Below are 20,485 nucleotides of genomic sequence, written 5' to 3'. Positions count from 1 at the left end.
TGGCTGCCCATGGGAATCACCTAGGTAACATTGACTAGATCCCCAGCCCCCGTCCCCACCCTAGAAACCCTGGTTTAATTGGAGACACGTGGGCCCGGGCAGCTGACTGATTAACTCCTGCAGGGGATGCTGCCCACAGCCCTGGCGGAGAAGCCCTGGGCTCCGTGTTCTCTGAGGTCACAGACGGAGCTGGGCTTTTTCCCTGACAGAGGCAGGTCCCCGTGGTGCCTGTGTAGCCCAACTCCCCAGCCGTTAGTAGCCCAAGAAAGTGAGCCCAGTGGAGTGGCAGGCAGAGCCCACCCCCGGGAGCACGCTTTCCCTGAGCGTGGCTTCCTGCCCTCTCTAGCCTCGAGGAGGGGCTGCCCAGACCACCCTTTGCCTGGAGCTTCGTCAATGGGGAGACCTCCCCAGCTTCAGAGACTTGTGTCTAAACAGGCGCTGGGATCCCCGCAGACACTCCCTGCTCAGCCCAGAGCCCTCCTGCCTCAACACACCAACATGGCACTGATGGAATCTGTCCTCTCTCCTTTCAAAATGCCTCCAGCTTTCTGTAAAGAGCGAATAGCCAGAAAAACGCCTGTGATCTCACGTGTTTTGAAAGCCAATTCCCCAAACTTGTTTTCTGAGGGGACTATTAAAAATAGGGGGAAAATCATAATTTGGTGTTTCTACTCCTTTTTTCGTGTGGATTTTACGTAGCAGCTGCATGGAGCAGGATTTGAGACTCTTCTTGGTGTTTCCATTGAGCTTTTGTTTTGCCTTCTTACCATCTAAGGAATACACAGGTAGTTTCAGAACTAGGAATGACCAGATCACGTGATAACAATCACAGGTCTTGTTCACTAAGCACCTGCTGTACACCAGGCTCTGTGTTTTACATACATCCTCACTCGTCTGATCAGGTTTGTCCAGAATCAGATTTTGAGGCTCAAGGATAAAGATCAGAGTCCCTAAAATCAATCAGCCCTCTGTGCACTGAGATGAGCTCCAACCTTTCCTCGCTGTGTCCCTGGCCAGCTGCGTCCTCCCTTAGCCTTGTCCTGTAAATGGGACCCTATTCGGGCACCCTTCTCAGGGCGGGTGGAGGGAACTGAAGAGCTGAAGGTCATGGGTGGATCAGGCAGCCTCAGGCTGATCGCAGCGTCTCGTCCTTTTAGGGGCATCCAGAATGCTGGTGTTTTTATGACTTCACATATTCAAGTAACACCCCTTACTATATCCTTAAAATGTTCCATGAGTTTTAGGAAGCTGGTTAACTATTGACAAATGCAAATATTTGTAATATTTGCTGTCTGTCGACTTTTGACTTTTACAGGCGATATTGGGTAATAATGAACAATTTGAAGACACCCTATAGGAACTTCTACAGGGAGAAACTGCACTCACATTTTTTTTCCCTTTAACGGAGGCACTGGAGATTGAACCCAGGACCTCATGCACACCGTACACACCGAGCACGTGCTCTGCCACTGAGCTATACCCCTCTCCCTGCACCCTCACTTTGATTCTCTGATTTGTGTATGTTTTCTGGACACAGGAACTGCTTCTGCCTGCTTCACAGGCCTGTGTCTGCGTCTCTTCTGACTTAATAAAAATTAAGAAATTAACCACCTCTGCTTTCTCAGCTCTCAGTGACCTTTGCTTTCAACTCAAAACTGACCCAAGAGAAGAACCCAGATTCAGAAAAACATCCCTTCACCCTTTTCCTTTGAAATTCAGGGACTGGCACATTAGTCCTACTGGAATATTTGTGGAGAGAATGAAAACTATGGAGTAAATTAATAAATACCTGAAGGGAGAGCTCTGGATATAAATACAGTCCAGGTTGAAGAGAAATCTTTGTTTAGTTTTGTGAAGCATCTTGATTTTACTCAAAGCAAGGATGCTTCCACTGCCAGACTGAACCCTCACTGCAACCCCAGGAAGGACAAGGCCTGCTGTCCCGTTTCACAGATGAGGAGCTGGGAGGGGCCCCGGCCATACGTCTCGTCTGCTGCCCAGAATGGTCCAGCATCTGTGGTGGTCCCGCTCCACCCCTGCTTCCCCTGCACTTACTTCTGTAAATGCTTCTCTGATAGGAGTTAAGTTCCCCAGGGGAGCCCAGCTAGGAAGAGTTAATAGGAGAGTGACAGCCATCAGGTCTTTTGTTCCTGTGCCCAGATTGGTGGGAATTTACCTGGCAGAGGAAAGAAGGTGGACTTTGAACTCAGGCCTGGAAACCATATTGGCCCTGGCCCTGACTCAGAGCTCACCTCTGGGAACCTGTGTGTCTCCTCAGATGAGGATGAAGACACTGCCCTCTGAGACCTAATAGAAGGATTGAAACATAATATATGTAAACGTTCTTAGTGGGGAGCGTATAGCTTAGTGGTAGAGCGCATGCTTAGCATGGATGAGGTCCTGGGTTCAATCCTCAGTAAACTAAAGAAAAAAGATGAAAAAAAATAAATTAAATAAACCTGATTATCTCCCCCTGCAACAAAATTGAATTGAAATATAGTTGAAAACAAAATCTTAAAAAAATATGTGAACGTTCTTAACTGCGTCGCAAGCTTATCATTAGTGATGATAATGACAATTATGTTCATTGTTGTAAATGCTCCTTTTGTAGCCAAACCCTCTCCTCCCGTGGTATCAGGCCCCGCCACGAGGGCCCCACCTGAGCAGACAGTGAGCTTCACCTGCAGATCCCACGGCTTCTCCCCCAGAAACATCTCCCTGAAATGGTTCAAAAACGGGAATGAGATCGCAGCCTCCCAGACCAGCGTGGACCCGGAGGGAGACAGCGTTTCCTACAGCGTCTCCAGCATAGCCAAGGTGGTGCTGGCCCCGGGGGATGTTCGCTCCCAGGTCATCTGCGAGGTGGCCCACGTCACCCTGCAGGGGGGCCCTCCTCTCCGTGGGACTGCCAACTTGTCTGAGACCATCCGAGGTAGATGCCCCTCACACCAGCCCAAGCCCACACCTGCCCCCAAGCCCCACCTGCTCCTCCCCCTGCTTTTGGCTCCAGGCCTTGAATTGCCTGGAGTAGATTTCCTGACAGTCCTTCCCGACCACCAGGCACCTCCATGTGCTGGTCACTCACTACTGATTTAATGGCAGCTGCCAGGTGACACCTGCCACGTGCCAAGCACTGTGCTCAGCAGTTTCCTTTACTTACAACAGCATCTCCAACTACTGAGCACCTACTCTAAGCCAAGCCCCTAAGTGCCTAGGGATTTCACTTACTTGGCTGCAGTTATTATATTCCAACTGCATGCCAGTTGCTTACTGATTCCCCACATTATAACCCTAACAGGACCAACCAGTCCTTGAGCACCTGCTGTGTGCCCTGCAAGGTGCTTAGGATCTCATTGATATGCAAATTGCACAAGTGTTTGAGCACCTGCTGCATGCCTGGCTCTGTCCTCAGGCACCCCCTTGCTGGGCTGGGAGCTGCTCTCCAGCCCCTGCCCTGTGACCTCTCTGTTCCACAAGGTCAGAGCTCCTGCCCTGTGCTGTTTCAGTTCCGCCCACCTTGGAGGTCACCCAACAGCCCACGGCAGGGACCCAGGTGAACGTCACCTGCCAGGCGAAGCAGTTCTACCCCAGAGACCTCCAGCTGAGCTGGGTGGAGAACGGAAACGTGTCCCGGATAGAAGCGGCGTCGACCCTCACGGAGAACAAGGATGGGACCTTTAACCGGACAAGCTGGCTCCTGGTGAACTCGTCCGCCCACAGGGGGGAGGTGCTGTCCTGCCGGGTGGAGCACGACGGGCAGCCAGCGGTCAGTGCCAACCTCACCCTGGAGGCCTCTGCTCCCCAGAAGGACCAGGACACACATGAACACCCTGGTGAGGCCTCCACTCCAACTCACCTGGCTCTTAACTTTTGTTTTTAATGTTAAAAGTAGTAACTCATGCTTATTATAGAACAGTCTAGAAGTCAATGGATACAGAATTTTAAAATGAGTTCCCTTCCCCCAAATCCCACACTCCAAGAGTCCCACTGGTAAGAGTTTGGTACATTCTTTATAGATCTTTTGAATTTAATAATTACACATTAAAGAAAGGAAGCAGGAAAGGAGGGAGAGCATTCTGTCCTTTCTCTTGCTTTCTTCTACTAGCAAAGATCACGGTCACTGTTCCCCGTCTGCCCTCCTCCCTCCGCCTTGCTCCTTCCTACCTCTGCCTGGCCTCGCTGGCTGCCATCACAAGGGTGCCCTCGTGGGAGCGGGGCCGGGGCTGCAGGGTGTCGGTGGCTTATCGCAAATATAATCAAGGCTGCACTAAACATCCTGGGACGTGTTCTGTTACACATGCAGCTACTTCTGTGGGATGACTTCCCAAGGGGCATGTCTAGGCCAAAGTGCGTGCCCGTGTGAGAGAGCGGCAGGTGTCAGGGTGTCATTTTCTCAGCCCCCTTCCAGCCTGTTGTTGGTGTATCTCTCTTCTTTTTCAAAATGGCAGCACCTAGTTGGTGCTCCTCTGGAAGTTTCCATCACCCGAACCCTTGTACGTAGCGGACTCTTTGAATGGATTAGCATAGAGGCTGTGTCCTTCCTTCATGCATCCTTCAAGGGAATAGCTCTGAAGAAGCCTTGGGACCATTGTCAGGGTGCCCTTGGATGTCACCAATGGCTGGTGTTCACAGGACGAGCCTTGCGCTGGGAGGCAGGCTGTGTGGACCCACTCTGGCTGTCACAGTCCTGGGGGGCTTGGAAGAGTCTGTGCCTCTGTCAGGGCTGCTCTGCCTGCCCCTGGCGGTGTTGAAGGAGACGACCCAAGCTACCAGGACCCTGGCTGTCTCAGCATCGTAGCTTTAGGGCTAGGCACAAGGAATAGTAGACACTCAAGGAATACTTTTAGAAAGGATGAGTGAGATGTTTGATTGGTTAGTTAGTGAGGTAATCCTCAGAGCTATCCAGTGAGGTAGAGATTATAATTGGCCTCAGTAACATGTGAGGAAGCCAGTGTGTGGAGGGGGGTTTAAATAACCTTCTTGGGGTCACACATGAGGGCCATTTATTGGAACCTGCATTTCTGCAGCTCAGAGCCCTGCCCTCTTACGTAAGATCTACTCCCTGTGCCCTGACGCCAGCCCCATCCTCACTGTCTCCAATCCAAGTGTCCTGGGTTAGGCACTCCCTTGTCCAGGTCCCTGGCGCAGACCAGTGCACACCTTTGGAGCTCTGCATAGTCCAGTAGCACGACCACCGTTCCTCACCACCCCTTCCCGCTGTGTGTGTGTGTGATGCCTTTTTGGAGTTTTGGTAGACCTGTGTCACCAGGGCAGCAGTGCCTGGCTCACTCGGATGAGGGCGAACAGGCTTCTGTTCCTCGGGAGGGAGACTCCCGCCCACATCCTGCAGCCGGGGCTCCTCCATGGCCTTTGGCAGCACATCCCTCCTGGCGTCTTGGCCTGGTGTTTGTGCTGCCCGTGGGGGACCCTCAAGGGGAGGTGTGTGCAGACCCAGGAAGGTGCCCGCGTGGCCCAAAATGTCTGAGCCAGAGGTTCTCAGTTAATGATGCCTGTCTCATAGTGGAAAGGGACAGTGGGTTTTTGTTTTCTTTGTTTTACACATCTCCTACGTGACGCCTCTGTTTTGTGTGGTCCTAGACAAGCCTGACAACTGGCACAGTATCTTTATCGCGGTGGGCGTGGTGTGTGCCTTGCTGGTGGCCCTGCTGATCGCGGCCCTCTACCTCCTCCGAGTCAGACAGAAGAAAGGTAAGTGGATTCCCCGCTGCCTCCCCGAGACTTTGCCCCTGGGCTGTCCTTCCCAGAGGGGGAGGCCTCTGCTTTGGGCTACACGTAGCTTAAGCCAGAAGGACGTCCAGTTACTCCCAGTAACAAGTCCAGAGGTAGCAGTGCCAGGGCTGTGCGGCCCCTCCACCAGGCTGGGATCTGGGTGGGCCCCCCACTTGGCCTTCCCCTTGTGGTTGCAAGATGGCCATCACTGCTCCAGACCTCACATCCCCATGGGATCGCTACCGAGGTGGAAGGCAAGGAGCTGCCATGGTGGTGAGAGAGTCTCAGGGAGGAACAGTGTTTCCCAGGGGCCCCCTGGCAAACTTCTGCTTCCCTCTTACCTGTCCAGGCTACATGCCCAGCCCCCGGCAGGAGGCTGAGAGGGAGCAGGGATAATACCAACACCGACCTCCAAGGCCTTTGGGAGGATTAAATGGGTGATTCCGAGTACAGTGTTTGGAAAGTGCTTGGCATACAGCAAGTGCTCAGTAAATGTTAACTCCTGTCATCAGTATTGTACATGAGCCCAGAAATAAGAACCTCCTCCCTAGAAATCTCCCCTCATAGTGGCAAGGTGTGTGGCTTTTGACTCCTCAGCAGGGACGTACAAGTTCAAATCCAAGACATTGTCCCCTTGTTTGCATGCATGTGGGTGAGTGTGGGTGTGTCTGTGTGTGTAGGGGGGATGGGTGTGTGTAGTTGTTGCTGTGGCCAGGCCTCTGACTTTGGAGTCAGTTGAACCAGGGCTCCAGACCCTTGTATATACTCTATAAACAATCCTTTTGGCCTCCACGAGCCTCAGTTTCTTCACCTGTAAAATGGGTGTAGCAGTGCTGGCCTGGGAGGATGGTTATGAAACCAGTAAGCCCATATGAAACAGCAGCTCTGACACATTCTCAGACTTGAAAAAAATACACGTCCTCTTTCCCACTCTTGGAGGAGACAATTTTAAGCCAGTGTTTCTGAAACTTATTTGGCTACAAGTGATAGAAATACATTTCATGCCTCACCCTAATGCACACACACATCCCATATATAAAATTGGAACTCTGATATTTTCTTTTTTGTCATATTTTATACTATACTCTCTTTAAAATGCTGGTTGTCACGCACCACGTGCCGCAGCCTGCAAAGTGCTGTCCTGAGCTGCGCTTCTGCGCCCGGACTTGCGGGCTGAGCTCGACAAGCATGCTGTGCATCAGCCCTCCTGCACCCCCTCTTCTCTGCCCCTCAAGTTTCCCTCCCTGCTGGGCCGGCTGGAAGGACTGAGCTTTAAGCTCCCGTCCAGGAGGGCTGCTGTCAGGCTCCACATCTCTGGAATCTGGACAAGATTCTGCCTACTATGTGGTTTCCCTAATGTTCCTAGAGCACCCCCGCCGACACAGGAAGGACTTCTCCTTCGGTGGGGAGGCAGGATCCCTTGCTCACCAAGGGTGACGAGCCAGCCCTTCGATGGAGCATCCATAGTGTCAGTGAAACCCCAGCTCCCTTTGGAGCCTCATCCCTGGGCACCACATCAGGCTCTGGCACATGTGAGCTCATTAGTGTGGGCAGAGGCATCGGCAACTTGTGTTCTGGAGGAGGAATTGGGGGTTGAAGACCTTCAGATGCCGGTGAAGGCCACCCCGAGTGGTGGGTCTGCTTGTGTGCAGAGGCCAGCTCTCAAACGTAGGCTCTAGTGACAGTGACAACTAGCACTCACCTGGCTCTTCTGATGTGCCCGAAACCGTTCTCACCACAGACCTGACCCCACTTCACAGATGAGAAAACTGAAGCATGAGGAAGTTGTAAAACTTGCTTAGGGCCTCCCAACTGGTGGGTGCGGAGGCTAGGATTCAAACCTGGGCAGTGGTTCTCCAGGGACCACGTTTAAGGCCGCTCTGCAATCCCCTCCTCCCCAATGAGATACCTCTTCTCCCTCATTGGTCCCTGGAGGTGACTGTTCATCCTCTACCTCAGTACTTGCAGTGAAATACCCTAATTTCAACTCTGTCACTTACCAGCTCTGTGACCTGAGGGAGTCATCCAGTGTCTTCGGTGTAAAATAGGGGTGATCACTGTCCCATCATTGGGTTCTGTGTGATGACTTGTGTCCCAGCACTTGACAGCCCATCAGCCTCCATTCAAATGTTAGATGCTGAGCTTCAGGCTTGCTAATTGGTACCACTCACCTAAAACTCCAGTACTGCCCGGGCACCAAGCATTCATCTGGCAGTAAGCATTCTTGCATCGTGGCAGCCTCCAGCCTGTTAAAATGTGGTGCAGAGCACATTTGCCAGTGCTTGTTGCTTTTTAATTACAATTTTACAGCAAAATGAGAGTCAAATGGTGGCTGAACCCCAGTGGCTTCTCTGTGGGATGCCCCATATCACAGGCCTAAAATCTCTGAGCCAGATGGACCTTTTCTTTCCTCCCAAAATCCTTTTTTGGAAAGTGGTGGGATGCAAATGAATGTCCAGCCCAACCCTGTGAGTTAGAGCACTGAAATCCAAGCTCAGAGAGGTGAAACGACCCACCCAGGGTCACACAGCAAGTGAGTTGGTGGCAGAAGTGGGATTCACTCTTGCTCCCCTCCCCCCAGCCCTCACCTTGTAGTCCTGTTAGAGCCTGTTCTCCAGCAGTGAAGGGCCCTGATGGGGACCCAGGCTCGCTGAAGGGTTTCAGGTAAGGTGTGTGGTGGATGGAAGTGAGGCTCAGACAGCAGTAGGGCAGTTGGCCTCTCCCAGGCCGAAGGCTGCTTTGGGATCTGACCTTTGACAACTCCCAGAGGTAGGGAAGCAGGAAGACCCAGCTCACTGATCTTCCTCCACAGAGGATAATGGACACCCCCCACCCCGGGGTGGGCATGGGGTTTCCTGTGGTTGGGAGGATGTGATTTCAACCATCCCTCCCAATATCCCTGGAGGCAAACTTCTCCCCGCCACAACCCTGCAAAAACAAAGTTACATGAGAAGACTGTGTTTCTAGGTTAAATGACTCGCTTTTGTTTCTTTTCTCTTTCAGCCAAGGGCTCCACTTCTTCTACAAGGTAAGGGCATCACTGTGCTAGGGGTGCTTTTTCAGTTACTACTTGGTGGTTGGACAGCTCCCCCCAAAACTGCAAAGAATAATCCACACCCACTGACCCTCACCCTGTGCCGGTCAGCCTGTCCATTTCTTTCCTTTGTAAGCTCCTCGCGTCAGGTCCGTCTTTAATGACTATCTCAAGGGAGGGGGTTTCAGCACACGACGGCGCTGACTTCTTGCCTGCTGTCCATAGACACTGAGACCCTGCACGTGCCGCGCCCCCCCCCCCATTCCATGTTGTCTACTTTGCTCTTTCCTTCGTTCATTAAGGATTTATTGAGTGCCTTGGCACAGGTGGCCCTGGGAATGCTGGGTGGGTGGGTAGAAGCACCTTGGCCCTTCTGCAGCCTGTGCCCTGGTCAGAGGCTAAGGCAATGACATCACATCGCAGGCGGTACATTAGTTTGTTGATTCATGCTGTCAGTGACTTCTGCTGAGTCCCTCCTGGGCACCAGCTCTGTTCTGAGTGCTGAGGCTACAGCAGTGAACAGGAGTCAGTCTGGGCCCTCATGAGGCTCAGACACCAGTGAGAGAAGCAGGCAGTAAGCATGGAGGTGAAACAATACGGCGTGTCCTGTCAAGTGGTGACAAATCAAACACATCAAGGGGGTAGAGACTGGGGGTCGGGGGGCAGCAGGGGAGAGGCTTCCGCTGAAGAGGGGACATGAACAGAGAACTGAAGCTGGGGACCTGTGAGGGGGTGCGTGCTGGGTGGGAGAGCAGGTGAGGTGAAGGCTCTAGGTGGGAAGTGCCAGGAGGATCGGGGAGCAGTGGGGCAGAAGGAATGAGGGGGAGGGAAGGGATGAGATCAGGAGGCGCAGGCCCACGGTCACTGAGCTGAAGCCCATGCAGCGGATGAGTTACTAACCCTGACTTTTCTGCTTTGGGGAACCCCCTCAGTGTGCCCCCCCAGCAGAGTAGAGGCAGTGCCCCATCATCTACCACGTGAACGTGCCTGCGTGGAAATGTGCACATCCTCACTGAGGCCAATAAATACAAACTGTAAATAGCTTCATGTGGGTTCAGGTCACATTTTGCAACCAAATAGGTTTTTGCAAATCTTTTGATTTTGTTTTAGAGCTTTGTGGATTTCAGAATTGCAAAGCAATTCTGACTGATGACCTGGAGTGGAAACCAGTGGTCTATGTATGACCTGTGGCTATTAGGACTCAAGAGTTTATTCCCAGTTGGATGAGGAGGCATAGGAGGGAGATGATCTGACTTTGTTTTAAAAGTATCACGCTGACCACTGTGTGGGAGCCAAGCTATAGGATGTGAGGGTGGAGGCAGAGAGGCTAAAGAGGAAGCTGCTGTGATGGTCCAAGCAGATGATGGTGGCCTGGACCAGGGTGATGGGAAGCGCTTAGAAATGATCAGATTCTGGATATTTTTTGGAGGCAGAGCCAAGAGGATTTGCCAATGGATTGCAGGGTCAAGGACAAGCCCGAGATTAGGGGCACGGTGGTGCTATGTCCTGTGTTGGGGGCAGCAGGTGATGGGTGTAGTGATGGGGAAATGCTTGGCATGGTGGTTGCACATAGCAGGAGCATCTAACCGTCTGAGGGGGCCCTGGGAAGCTCTGTGCGTCCCTCCTGCCCAGCAGTGGAGTCTGTGGTACCCATGGGAGAAAGCCCCGCTTTCTGATCTGACCTCCACAGGTGGTCTCCTTTTCTGAGCCCTGGCCAACCTGCCAGCCTCCCCATCCCCTGAACAAGCAGAGCCACCAATCCAGCCAAATCAGACTTTTCACTGTCCCCAGGGAAACGTGCCTTCACCCGTCACACTTCCCACACCAAGTACACGCTTTTCCAAAGGCAAAACTCGACTTTGATCCTGTACCTAAAAGCCCTCAACAGCTCCCTGTGGCTCTCGAGATAGCCCAGATGCCTCCTGGGGCCCTCCAGTCCCTCGTGGTCCGGCCCTGCAGGCTTGACAGTTTCACTTCCGGTCACTCCCCCTGCTTGTGTTCCGTGACTCAGCCACGCTGCGCCCCTGCACCCCACCCCTTCCCTCTGCATCCTCGCTCTCCTCCTCGCTCTTGTGCCCTGGCCTCTCTCCCTGAGGTGCCCTCCCCACCCCTGCTCCTGTACCACCCTGGGGCTGCACAACTCCAGGGGGCGGCAGTCACAGGCCCTGAACAGTAGCTCCCCCTGCAGTTGTGCATCATGGGCGCTAGCACGGGCACCCCTCCTTTCACCTGGTTACCTCCTGCTCCTCCTTCTGGGCTCAGCGAGGGTGTTGCCTCCTCCAGGGGCAGAGGCCCCTCCTGCGAGCTCTCCTGGTGCCCCTGCATTGACACCCCAGTGTGTTCAAGCTGTCTCTGCCCTGATCCCCATAGTATAACCCAACCCTCTTGAAAGCAGAATCCACTTCCCTCACGTTCACCACTAAGAGCTGCTGAACTTGGCGCTGGGCCTGGAATGGAACAAGTGCTCAGTAAAGTTTTGTTGAATGAACAAACGAATGAGGGAATGAATGCCATCCCAGATGACCGCAGCAGTCCCCGGTCTCTAACTTCTCTGGATCCCCAAACCTCGCCCCGTCAGTGGCTTCACAGCCCCGAATATGGACGAATCTCTCTGTTTTGTTTTGTTTTGTTTTGTTTTTCTTGTTGTCATTATTTTTTGCATGTCTTATCTCTTCAATTAGACAATACATTTCTGGAAGAAAAGGGCCGTGTTGGTAATAATGAGACAGCATCTGCAGCTAACATTTATTGAGCGTTCGGAGTGTTCCAGGCGCAGATCTATGCTATTTTAGCTTGTTGGTGATTTAATTATCGCAAAACCCCTATGATTTACTGTTATCCCAATTTAATTCAACAGCGGTTCTCAAACCTGCTCGTGTAGCAGAATCCCCTGGAGGGCTTGTTAAAATGCAGGTTACTGGCCCCACCCCCCAAGTTTCTGCTGCAGAATTTGTTGTTTCTGACAAGTTCTCAGGTGGTGCTGATGCTGCCGTTTCTGAGCCAGACTTTGAGAACCCCCGCCCTACAGGGATTATTGTCCCTGTGTGTGGTCAGGGACACGAGGCTCAGAGAAGTCGGGTGACCTTCCCGAGATTCCACCGCATTTACTAAGCGCTGAACTGCAACTCAGTCCCGATTTCTCTCACACTGAAGCTGAGGCTCTTCATCACTGATCCGGTGCCTCCTGCTGCCTGTTTCTCCTTCCCCAGAGAAACCAACCGTTTTCCGCCTGTTTTTTATTTTTCCAGCCTGAGCCTACCGAGGGAGCCGTGAGATCGCTCGCTCCCTTTCATCTCTCTAAACCAAAGTCATAGCTAGTGAGTGGCAACGGCGGTTTCTCATGCAGCTGCCGGCGTCGGCTCGGCTGCCTGGGATCAGACGCTTTCCAGAGGACGTTAGTGTGGCTAACAACCCAGCACCCCGGGAGGGTGCCAGGGTGGAGATGCCACCACTTTGAACTCAAGGGCCTGTCAGGCTGCAGGGCCGGTGAGGGGGCTGGCTATTTCCAACTCCCTGGGTTAGGAATGTTTGGGCAGAACATTGTAATCTTCTGCAGCTTAGATAGAGAAAAATGTGTCTCTGCTCCCTTAATTGGGCACCGGGGTTCATTCGATCGGCCATTTGTTCACTTGTCAGACGTTCACTGCGTTTATTCTTGGAATGTTTAAGGCTTCCCTCACCCTTTCACTTATTCGCCTAGACTGAGCATAGCTCAGTGCCAGGCCTTAAGCTGAGGGATTACAAAGAGGAGCAAAAAAGACTCTAGGCCTGGTCTCCTGGCACTTTTGATCTGATGGGAGAGATGTTCATTCACTCATTTATTCAACAAACATTCACGGTAGGCTGATGATGCACTGGCCCATTATGAGACGTCGGCACTCCGGTGGTGAATGAGACGGGCCAAGTCTGCCCGCGTGGAGGCTGTGGTCCATTGGGAGGCATTTACCAAACAAGCTGGGAGGTTGATACGCAATGTGCCGCAGGTGCTGGCTAAATAAAACAAAGGCGGGCGCGGAGCAGAGCAGGGAGGGGGTGTGTTGCGCAGTCAGGGAAGGCTGTCTGAGGGGGTGGCATTTAGAATGTAGCTGAGGAATGAGAGCCTTGGGGACATCAGGGGCAAGAGTGGACCAGGCAGGGGGAAGGGCCGGCGCCAAGACCCTGAGGCAGGAGCAGCTGGACATGTTCATGGAACGTGGAGGAGCTGTGGGCAGCTGGAGTGCAGTGAGCCGGGGGAGAGAGGCGGAGGATGAGGACATTCGGCGGGCAGATCCCTTGGGCTGGGCCAGTCAGGACACGGAGATGGATTTCACTGTGTGGTGGGAAGGAGTTGAGAGTTTTAAGCAGAAAAATGATGCGACATCACTTATGCATTTTACACGTGGAGGATGGAGTGCCAAGGGGCAGGGACAGAGACACCCGAGGGAAGGCCCTTCGGGGATCTAAAACCTGGGATGGTGGAGATGACAGACTGGAGGGGTTTGATAGGTATTTTGGAGGCAGCGTCAGCAAGCCTTGCAGTGGGTGGTAAAGAAGGAGGAAGGAGAATCAGAGATGATTCTCACTTCCTTAGCTCGAGCACAGCGGTGAGTAACGGAAGTGCTATTCGCTGAGACAGGAGAGACAGGAGGAGAGACAGACGTGGAAAAATGGGTAACTGCTTCTGGTCTGTGATAATTAATCTGAAAGAAAGGAGCCCAGTGTTCTGAGAAAGGAGTTTGGGGTTCAGTGGAGGTGTCCCCAAGAAAGGACTATTTGAAACAGGCTCTGAGAGAAGAGAAGGAATGAATCAGATGAAAAGGCAAGGAGAAGTGAGTGTGCAGAGGCCCTGGGGCAGCCCGACGGGCATGCATTCCAAGTCACTTTGGACCACCTGTGCCCATGTGGTGAGGAGGCATGGCAGACAGACAGACACACAAACCAGAAGGCAAGATACGCATGGAGGTTTGAAGTTTCCATGGAGGGGCAGCCTAGCCGGCCCAGCACTGAGAGACACCTTCTCAGGAGGTGACACCATAGTTGAGTCCATAGCTGAAGGATACACAAAGGTTAACCAAGAAGGAAAGTGGGTGAGGGGGTCATTCAAGGCTGTCCTTGACCCATAAAGTGTGTTGCACCAAGTAGCTGTTGAGAAATGTTTGGTGGGTGGGTGAGTGGGTGAATGAGGGCAGGGGAGCGGATGAGCCTGGGGAAGTCATCTGAAGCCAGACCACACAGGGCTTACGAGCAGAGCAAGGCATTGAACTTGAATCCAAGGCAGTGGGGAGCCAGAGAGGTTGGAAGCGGGAAGGGTATGGATGGAGCTGAGTGATCTTCGCCACCAGACAATGTCTCTGTTTCTGGGGCCACGTGGGACCCGCCATGCCCCCGAACTGCTTTCTGAGCCAAATATTCATGCCAAATCCATGAATAACCCCTCTGCCAAGCCCCATTGCTCATTTCTGACATGACCCAGACTAACATCCCCAGAGTGGCCGGCTTGAGAATTTACACAGCTTCTGCAGAACCAGCAGCTCTGATTTGCTCCTCACCTTGGCTGTGACCCTACAGTGAGTCAAGCCACAGTCTCCAATTACAGAATCAGGTGCATGAACAGCTTCTGTGATTAACCGGAACACTTGGTCCTTCTCTTTTCTTTTTTTTAATGATAAGACTTTGATGTATACAATATAGAACATTTAGAAAACATGGGAAACTAAAAGGAAGAAAAAATAGCACCCAAAGACCACTGCTGTGAGCATTTTACTCTGTTTCTTTCCAGCGTTATCCACACATTCTCCATAATTGAGATCATCCCACAGAGAATTTTGCTTTTTCACTTATCATTTTAATGTAATCATTCGTAATAAAGAAAAAACAACCCTCCTCGTAAACCTTTCAAATCTTTATCTACAAATCTATCCTAATTTCCTTAACCAGTCCCAATTGACAGAGCTGTAAGATGTAAACCAACTTCCCTCATCTCATTCTGTGGTAAATGCCTTTGTGCACAAAGCTTTTTCTATATTTTGAATTTCACCCCCCAGCCCCCACAAAAATGTGTGATTATGAGTCAAAAGATGAGGACACCTTCCAAGCTTTTGACTTTGCCGAGCTGCTTCCAGAAAGGCTTTTGCCGGTGGGCCCCTCCCACGGCAGTGTATGAACCTGCCAATTTCACTGCACCTGCCCCAGCACCAAGTATTATCATTTTTATAGATCTTGACAGTAACGTAGGGTAAACAAAAAGAGGTAGTGCATTGCTGAAAAGCCGTTTGTCCAAACATTTGATAAGCAGTTGTATTTCTGTTGGGAATCGCTCATCCATGTCCTCCACCCATATAGGAAGTGGGACCTGAATGTTATTCTTATCAATTTGCATGAGCGCTGGAGATAGTGAGGCTATTTTTATCTGTGTGTCTCTTTCCTTTTTAGGTTGCACGAGCCCGAGAAGAACACCAGAGACACAACCCAGGTACAGTCCTCAGTGAGATGCCCTTCCCGGGAAGCTGGGTGGTGTGATTTCCTTGCATCAACAGGAGTTGCAGATCCTGTTCTAAATTAAGACTCCTTCCCGGGGTGGGGTTGGGGAGGTGCTGAGGGCGGAGGATCCTTGCATTCCTGAGGTCCTTCTCCTTCCACTCCAGCCAGGAGAGCCCGGTCTGGCCCCCTTGACTCAGTGCCAACCATGGCACAGCTCAGAGCGGGCACCGTTGGCCATGTGTTCCGTGTAAACGGTGCTCCTGAGACTGAGTCAGGCTCGGTGCTCATCATGCTGCCCCGCCTCTGTGCATTCGCCAGAGCCGGTCCCTCCTCTGGGAGCACCCCTGCAGCCCTGTGCTTTCACACAGAGTAACATAGCGCCGCACTGCCTTTGCTGATGGCAGGACCCTGTGTTATTAATTACTTCGTGCAAGGGCACACTCCCTCCAGCTGGCGATTTCGCCTCGACATCTCTGAGGAGATGTCACAGGCAGCATGAATGGCCTGTTTCCGAGAACGCTGGCCCTGTCCTCACCGGCTGACACTGTCAGACCTCGGAGGCAGAGGGCTCCTCTGTGTCTTGTAACGAGACAGCCCTGCCCTGAACCTGGAATGAGGATATGCCAGCTGTCCCTGACATTTCCCTGGCAGTTGTCATCGTCCTAGATGGAATCTGTTGAAGGAGAGTCAGGGCTGCTAAAATGCACGATGTCTGTAGGCCAGGACTCTCCTGGCCCGGCCTGGCCCAGCCCGGCCCCCAGCGGCCCTGGGCACGAGCTCAGGTGGTCATTAGAAAAACATGACCCTTTCCAGTCATGGGACAGGAAAGCCTTCTCCTCAGTCATTTTACCTTCTGGAAATTTCAAAGTTAAAGTTGTTTTTGAAACTTTCCAGGGAAAGAATGATGACCAAAGAGCTGGTCACTGAAACCTGTACAAAATCTACAGTCAGCCAGGAATTACTGAGCACCTACTATATGCCAGGGCTGGCCAGCAAACAAAGCTCTTGGGGCGCTTGTGGCCTTTGACTGGGATTCCAGTGCCGGGGCCAGCCCTGGCCCGGCAGGGAGTTTAATGCTGTCGGTGTGGGTTTCCCAGAGAGACGTGAGTGAATGAGCGAGTTCAGGACGGGCTGTGTGGTCGGACCACAGCTTGCGAGGCCAGCAGACTTCGGTTCTTTTTGAGCTGTGTGACTGACTGATGCAATTATTTAACCTCCCTGGCTCTCAGATTCTTCATTGTAAAATGAAGTAAAAAATTCCTACCAAGCAGGGCTGTGACAGGGCTGAAGTCACGTGATCCACGTGAGAGCAGCGCACCCGTCAGCCGTCGGGGACTGAGGTCTGCGGTTATTATTGCCCATGAAGTGGGAGTCACGGTTGTTGGTAGCTCCCCTCCACCTGTACGGCACCGGTGCCAGGCACAGAAGGAGCCGAGTGTGTAGCTCATGATGGGTAATTTCAAGGCAGCCGTTGTGGGTGATTGGACGAGCATGTGGGAGCAGTTCAGGTTTGCCAGGAGGTAGAGGACAGCTAACACGTGCTGATCACGCGTGCACACTCGGATGAGCCAGGCTCCGCCCCGAGAGCCTGACCTAGACCGTCTCATCCTATCCTCACGGTGACCCTGGTGATAGATGATGCTATTAGACCCACTCTACGGATGGGGAAACCAAGACCCAGACAGACTAAGTGAACTGCCCAAAGTCCCTCAGCTAGAGAGAGCAGAACCAGGATTCACACTCCGCTTCTGCCTACAGAACCTTTGCCTCCTGCTGACTGCTGGTCCCATTCCCACACACCCCTGCTCTCTGTCTCCCAGTCCCCAGCTCCACCCTGAATGGGGCTGGAGTTGCCACTTGTTCCTTCATTCCTTCATTCATTCAATGTTGGTTGGGCTTCTCCTGTGCCAGCTTTGATTTCTGCATCATGACAAATGCCTAGTGAATAGCTGTTGAATAAAGGAGTTGATAAATGAATGGCCCCACCCACTGGGGATCCGAATCTACTCAAATCACCAAGCAGTCACAGTCCGAGGCAGCAGGTGCTGAAATGGAGAAGCACAGGCTGACAGAGCACAGAGATGGACCCTGGACCCAGCTGAGGGGAGGGGCTTAGGATGAAATCTACAGGGTGGATTGGGTTTCCTTACAAGGAAGAAGAGGGATGGACACTCTTGGCACAGGGAAGAGCGTGGGGAAGGGCGTCAAGGAACTGCAGGAGGGGGTGACACTGAGGCAGGGCAAGGGACCATCCTGATGTTGAGGAAGAGCCTTCAGGCTGTGTGAGGAGGAGGCTAATTGGAAGGGCCAGGCTGGAGACAAAGTAACCTTGGCCAGAGAAGAGGGGGCATGAGTCAGGGCTGAGCCAGTAGAGGCCCAAACCAGACAGAAGCATCCAGAGGGGGACCGATGGGCAAGTGGGAGGCTGGGGGCTCCAGAATGACCTTCTCTCCATCTCATTTAGATCCAGGACAACAATGACATCACCTATGCTGACCTGAATCTGCCCAAGGGGAGGAAGTCCACCCCGCAGGTCGATGAACCCAATAACCACACGGAGTATGCCAGCATTCAGGCCCGCCCGCCGCCTGTGTCCGAGGACACCCTCACCTATGCCGACCTGGACATGGTCCACCTCAACCGGGCCCCCAAGCAGCCAGCCCCCAAGCCAGAGCCATCCTACTCGGAGTATGCCAGTGTCCAGGTCCAGAGGAAGTGAACAGGGCCCCAGTCATCTCTAGGGTCTGTCCCCACGAGCCTTCCTGTCCCATGTGGGGCAGCCATGATGAGGACGGCCAGCTCAGTTCCCGGAGGGCCGGGGTGGCACAGGCCCTGCGACCTAAGGGTAAGGGTTGCTCTTGTCTCCCCAACCCAGTTGGCTCTCCAGCATTTCCAGGGTGGCCGTGCTCCCACCCTGTGTTGCCACACATGGAGGCTGGTGTTGCCAGACCAGGTGGGGAACTGACCTGGGAACTGGCTTGAGCCTCTAGGGGTGCAAGAACTCTCATGCCTTTGTTCATCAACCATGGGTCTCAGTCATGGTCTTGGAGACCCCTGACTGCCTCCTTGATGCTCCTCAGCCTGATCTTCCAGAGTGAGGAGGGAGAAAAGCCACCTCCTCCTCCTCCCAGTAGCACCCAGCTGGGGCTTTGGGGAGAGCTTTCCCTTTAGATCAAACTGTCCATCCACGGAGAAGTTGGGGGAAAAAACTGGGACCCGCATCCCAAGACTTGGTGAGGTGGCTGCCATCAGTTCTGGTCTCCCCATCCCGGGACTGACGGGCCACAAGCCCTGGGGAGGAGAGGACCCTCTGAGGAACTTCCCCACCACCAAGGACCGAAGGACAAAACCTTCCTCCTCCTCCCAGCCCTCGAGACTCCTGGAGGAGCCGTTGTCATCCAGACCCAGATGCTCCACTTGGCCCCACCTCTCCTTTCCAGACCTGAGCTTGCCTCCTCCAGCTAGCACTAACTCACAACATCTCGCTGTGGACGCCTGTAAATTATTGAGAAATGTGAAATGTGCAATCTTGAAACTGAGGTGTCAGAAAATTTGATCTGTGGTGTTTTGTTCTGTTTTCTTCTTAAAACAACAGCAGTGTTATCCTGGCTCTTTGTCATGTGTTGAAGTACGTGGTTGGGTCTTGCGCAGTCTGAGATCGAATGGTTGGTTGTCCTGGAGGAATTCTCTTAAGGAAATAGAGTTCCTCCAAGTCCCCAAGCCCTGAGGGCGGGGAAGGAGGTTCCAGGCTGGCTGCTGCATGGAGCCACTTCGCCTTCCCTCCACGTGGCTGGTACTCCTGCCTTCTGAGCCCCCAGGGTGGTAAATCTGAACCTGCTCCATGCTTCCCCAGGCTGCCTGCCCCGTGCAGCCTGGTCGAGACCTAATGCCTCAGTCTGCTCACCTGCAAAGAGGGGAGAGGAAAGACGCCAGCCCCAACTCCATCTCTCACAAGCACTTTAGGTCCATGCAGGGTCGAAAGTTGTGCCTGGCTGTTTTTCCCCGCCTTTTAGCAACCTTCCTGCATTCCAGCTCTCTGAGCTCATCACTGGAGGAAGCTTCTTCCATTTCTGTTCTCAAACCTTACTGGGATCAAACTGGAATCAACTGAAAACAGCCAGAAAGTCAGGACTGTCCCTCTGTCTCAGGAGGCTGGGCAGAGCCTGTGACCCCATTACCCTTGGACCCCCACCCTTCCAGTACAGTGTAGGGGCCTGGCTGGGCCCAGGGCACGCAGATGTTGCAAGCCCTGTTCATGTGTGACTGCTCAACTCAGAGCTGAGATGCTGATCTTCACTGCCCCCTGAGCCCAGCCATTTGATGCCCAGGGACTGCCTGGCTCAGGCTGTAAGAGCCAGGCGCTAAGCCATCCTGCCCATCAGCAGGTCCTCCAGGTGGAACTCCAGGAGCCCAGCACAGACCCAGCTCTCTGGAGGGGCAGTGATTTGGTGTTTTACATGATTGCATCCAAGAATCAGCTGAGCCAACAGGCCATGTGGGCAGCTTTGGCCCCACGAGCCAGAGTTTCTTTGTGGCATCTGGGAGCGCAGTGGCCTGGCCACCTGGCTCGGGCCATTTCCAGATTCCAAAAGGTTGGTTTGTAAACCTTGGTCTCCCTCTCTTCTGCCCACAGAGAACACATGTGTGAGCACACATACGCACACAGCATTTTAAAAGAATGTTTTCTTGGTGCCGTTTTCATTTTATTTTATTTTGAATTTTGGAAGGGGAAGAAGGATGGAGGCCAGGGAAGTCACGTAGTTTAGCTTCAGCCTGGCAGCCTGGAGATTTCCATACCTTGTGTATCGAACCCCAGGAAAAGGAAGAGGTCGAAACAACAGCGCGGAAGGAGTGTGGTTTCGGGAGTTTATTTTAAGACTGCGGGGAAGGAAACAGGCCCCATTTTGTATATAGTTGCAACTTAAACTTTTTGGCTTGCAAAATATTTTTGTAATAAAGATTTCTGGGTAACAACAGCCCCTTTGGGTGTTGAGTGTCCTTGTCTCTGTGAGTTTGTCTCCGTCCCCAAGAGCCTGGGAGAAGATCGCTTCTCCAGGGCCCCAGGGCTTGAAAGCGACCCCTGCATTTAGTCCTCTCTCTCTTGGGTTTTATAGGCACAAAGACTGCTTCCCTGGTTCAGAGGGAGTCAGTGTAAGGCAGCCTAAAACCCCCGCTGGAGCAGAATTCTGACAAAAAAAAACCGAGTTTGAATCCCAGCTCTGCCACGGAATTCAAACCACTCACCTCTCTGAGACTCAGGCT

The 20,485-nt window shown here is 52.8% G+C and overlaps 1 protein-coding gene across 2 annotated transcripts in view; it reads left to right on the top strand.

Moving 5' to 3' along the window:
- LOC116278112 (tyrosine-protein phosphatase non-receptor type substrate 1-like) overlaps positions 1 to 20,199 on the top strand; it is a 44,023-nt gene extending 23,824 nt beyond the window's left edge. For both annotated transcript variants that reach the window (XM_072943944.1, XM_072943946.1), the window contains exons 4-9: positions 2,612 to 2,932; positions 3,507 to 3,833; positions 5,599 to 5,709; positions 8,734 to 8,758; positions 15,176 to 15,215; positions 17,688 to 20,199. In XM_072943944.1, the coding sequence (XP_072800045.1) occupies positions 2,612 to 2,932; positions 3,507 to 3,833; positions 5,599 to 5,709; positions 8,734 to 8,758; positions 15,176 to 15,215; positions 17,688 to 17,942 (1,079 nt within the window). In that variant the 3' untranslated portion in view covers positions 17,943 to 20,199. The remainder of the gene's footprint in view (positions 1 to 2,611; positions 2,933 to 3,506; positions 3,834 to 5,598; positions 5,710 to 8,733; positions 8,759 to 15,175; positions 15,216 to 17,687) is intronic.
- Positions 20,200 to 20,485: the final 286 nt, after the last annotated feature.

The sequence above is a fragment of the Vicugna pacos genome, chromosome 19 (genome assembly GCF_048564905.1).
Source record: "Vicugna pacos chromosome 19, VicPac4, whole genome shotgun sequence".
Lineage (NCBI taxonomy): Eukaryota > Metazoa > Chordata > Mammalia > Artiodactyla > Camelidae > Vicugna > Vicugna pacos.
The sequence above is the reverse complement of the archived record's forward strand: the minus strand, read 5'-3'. Positions and strand labels throughout refer to the sequence as shown.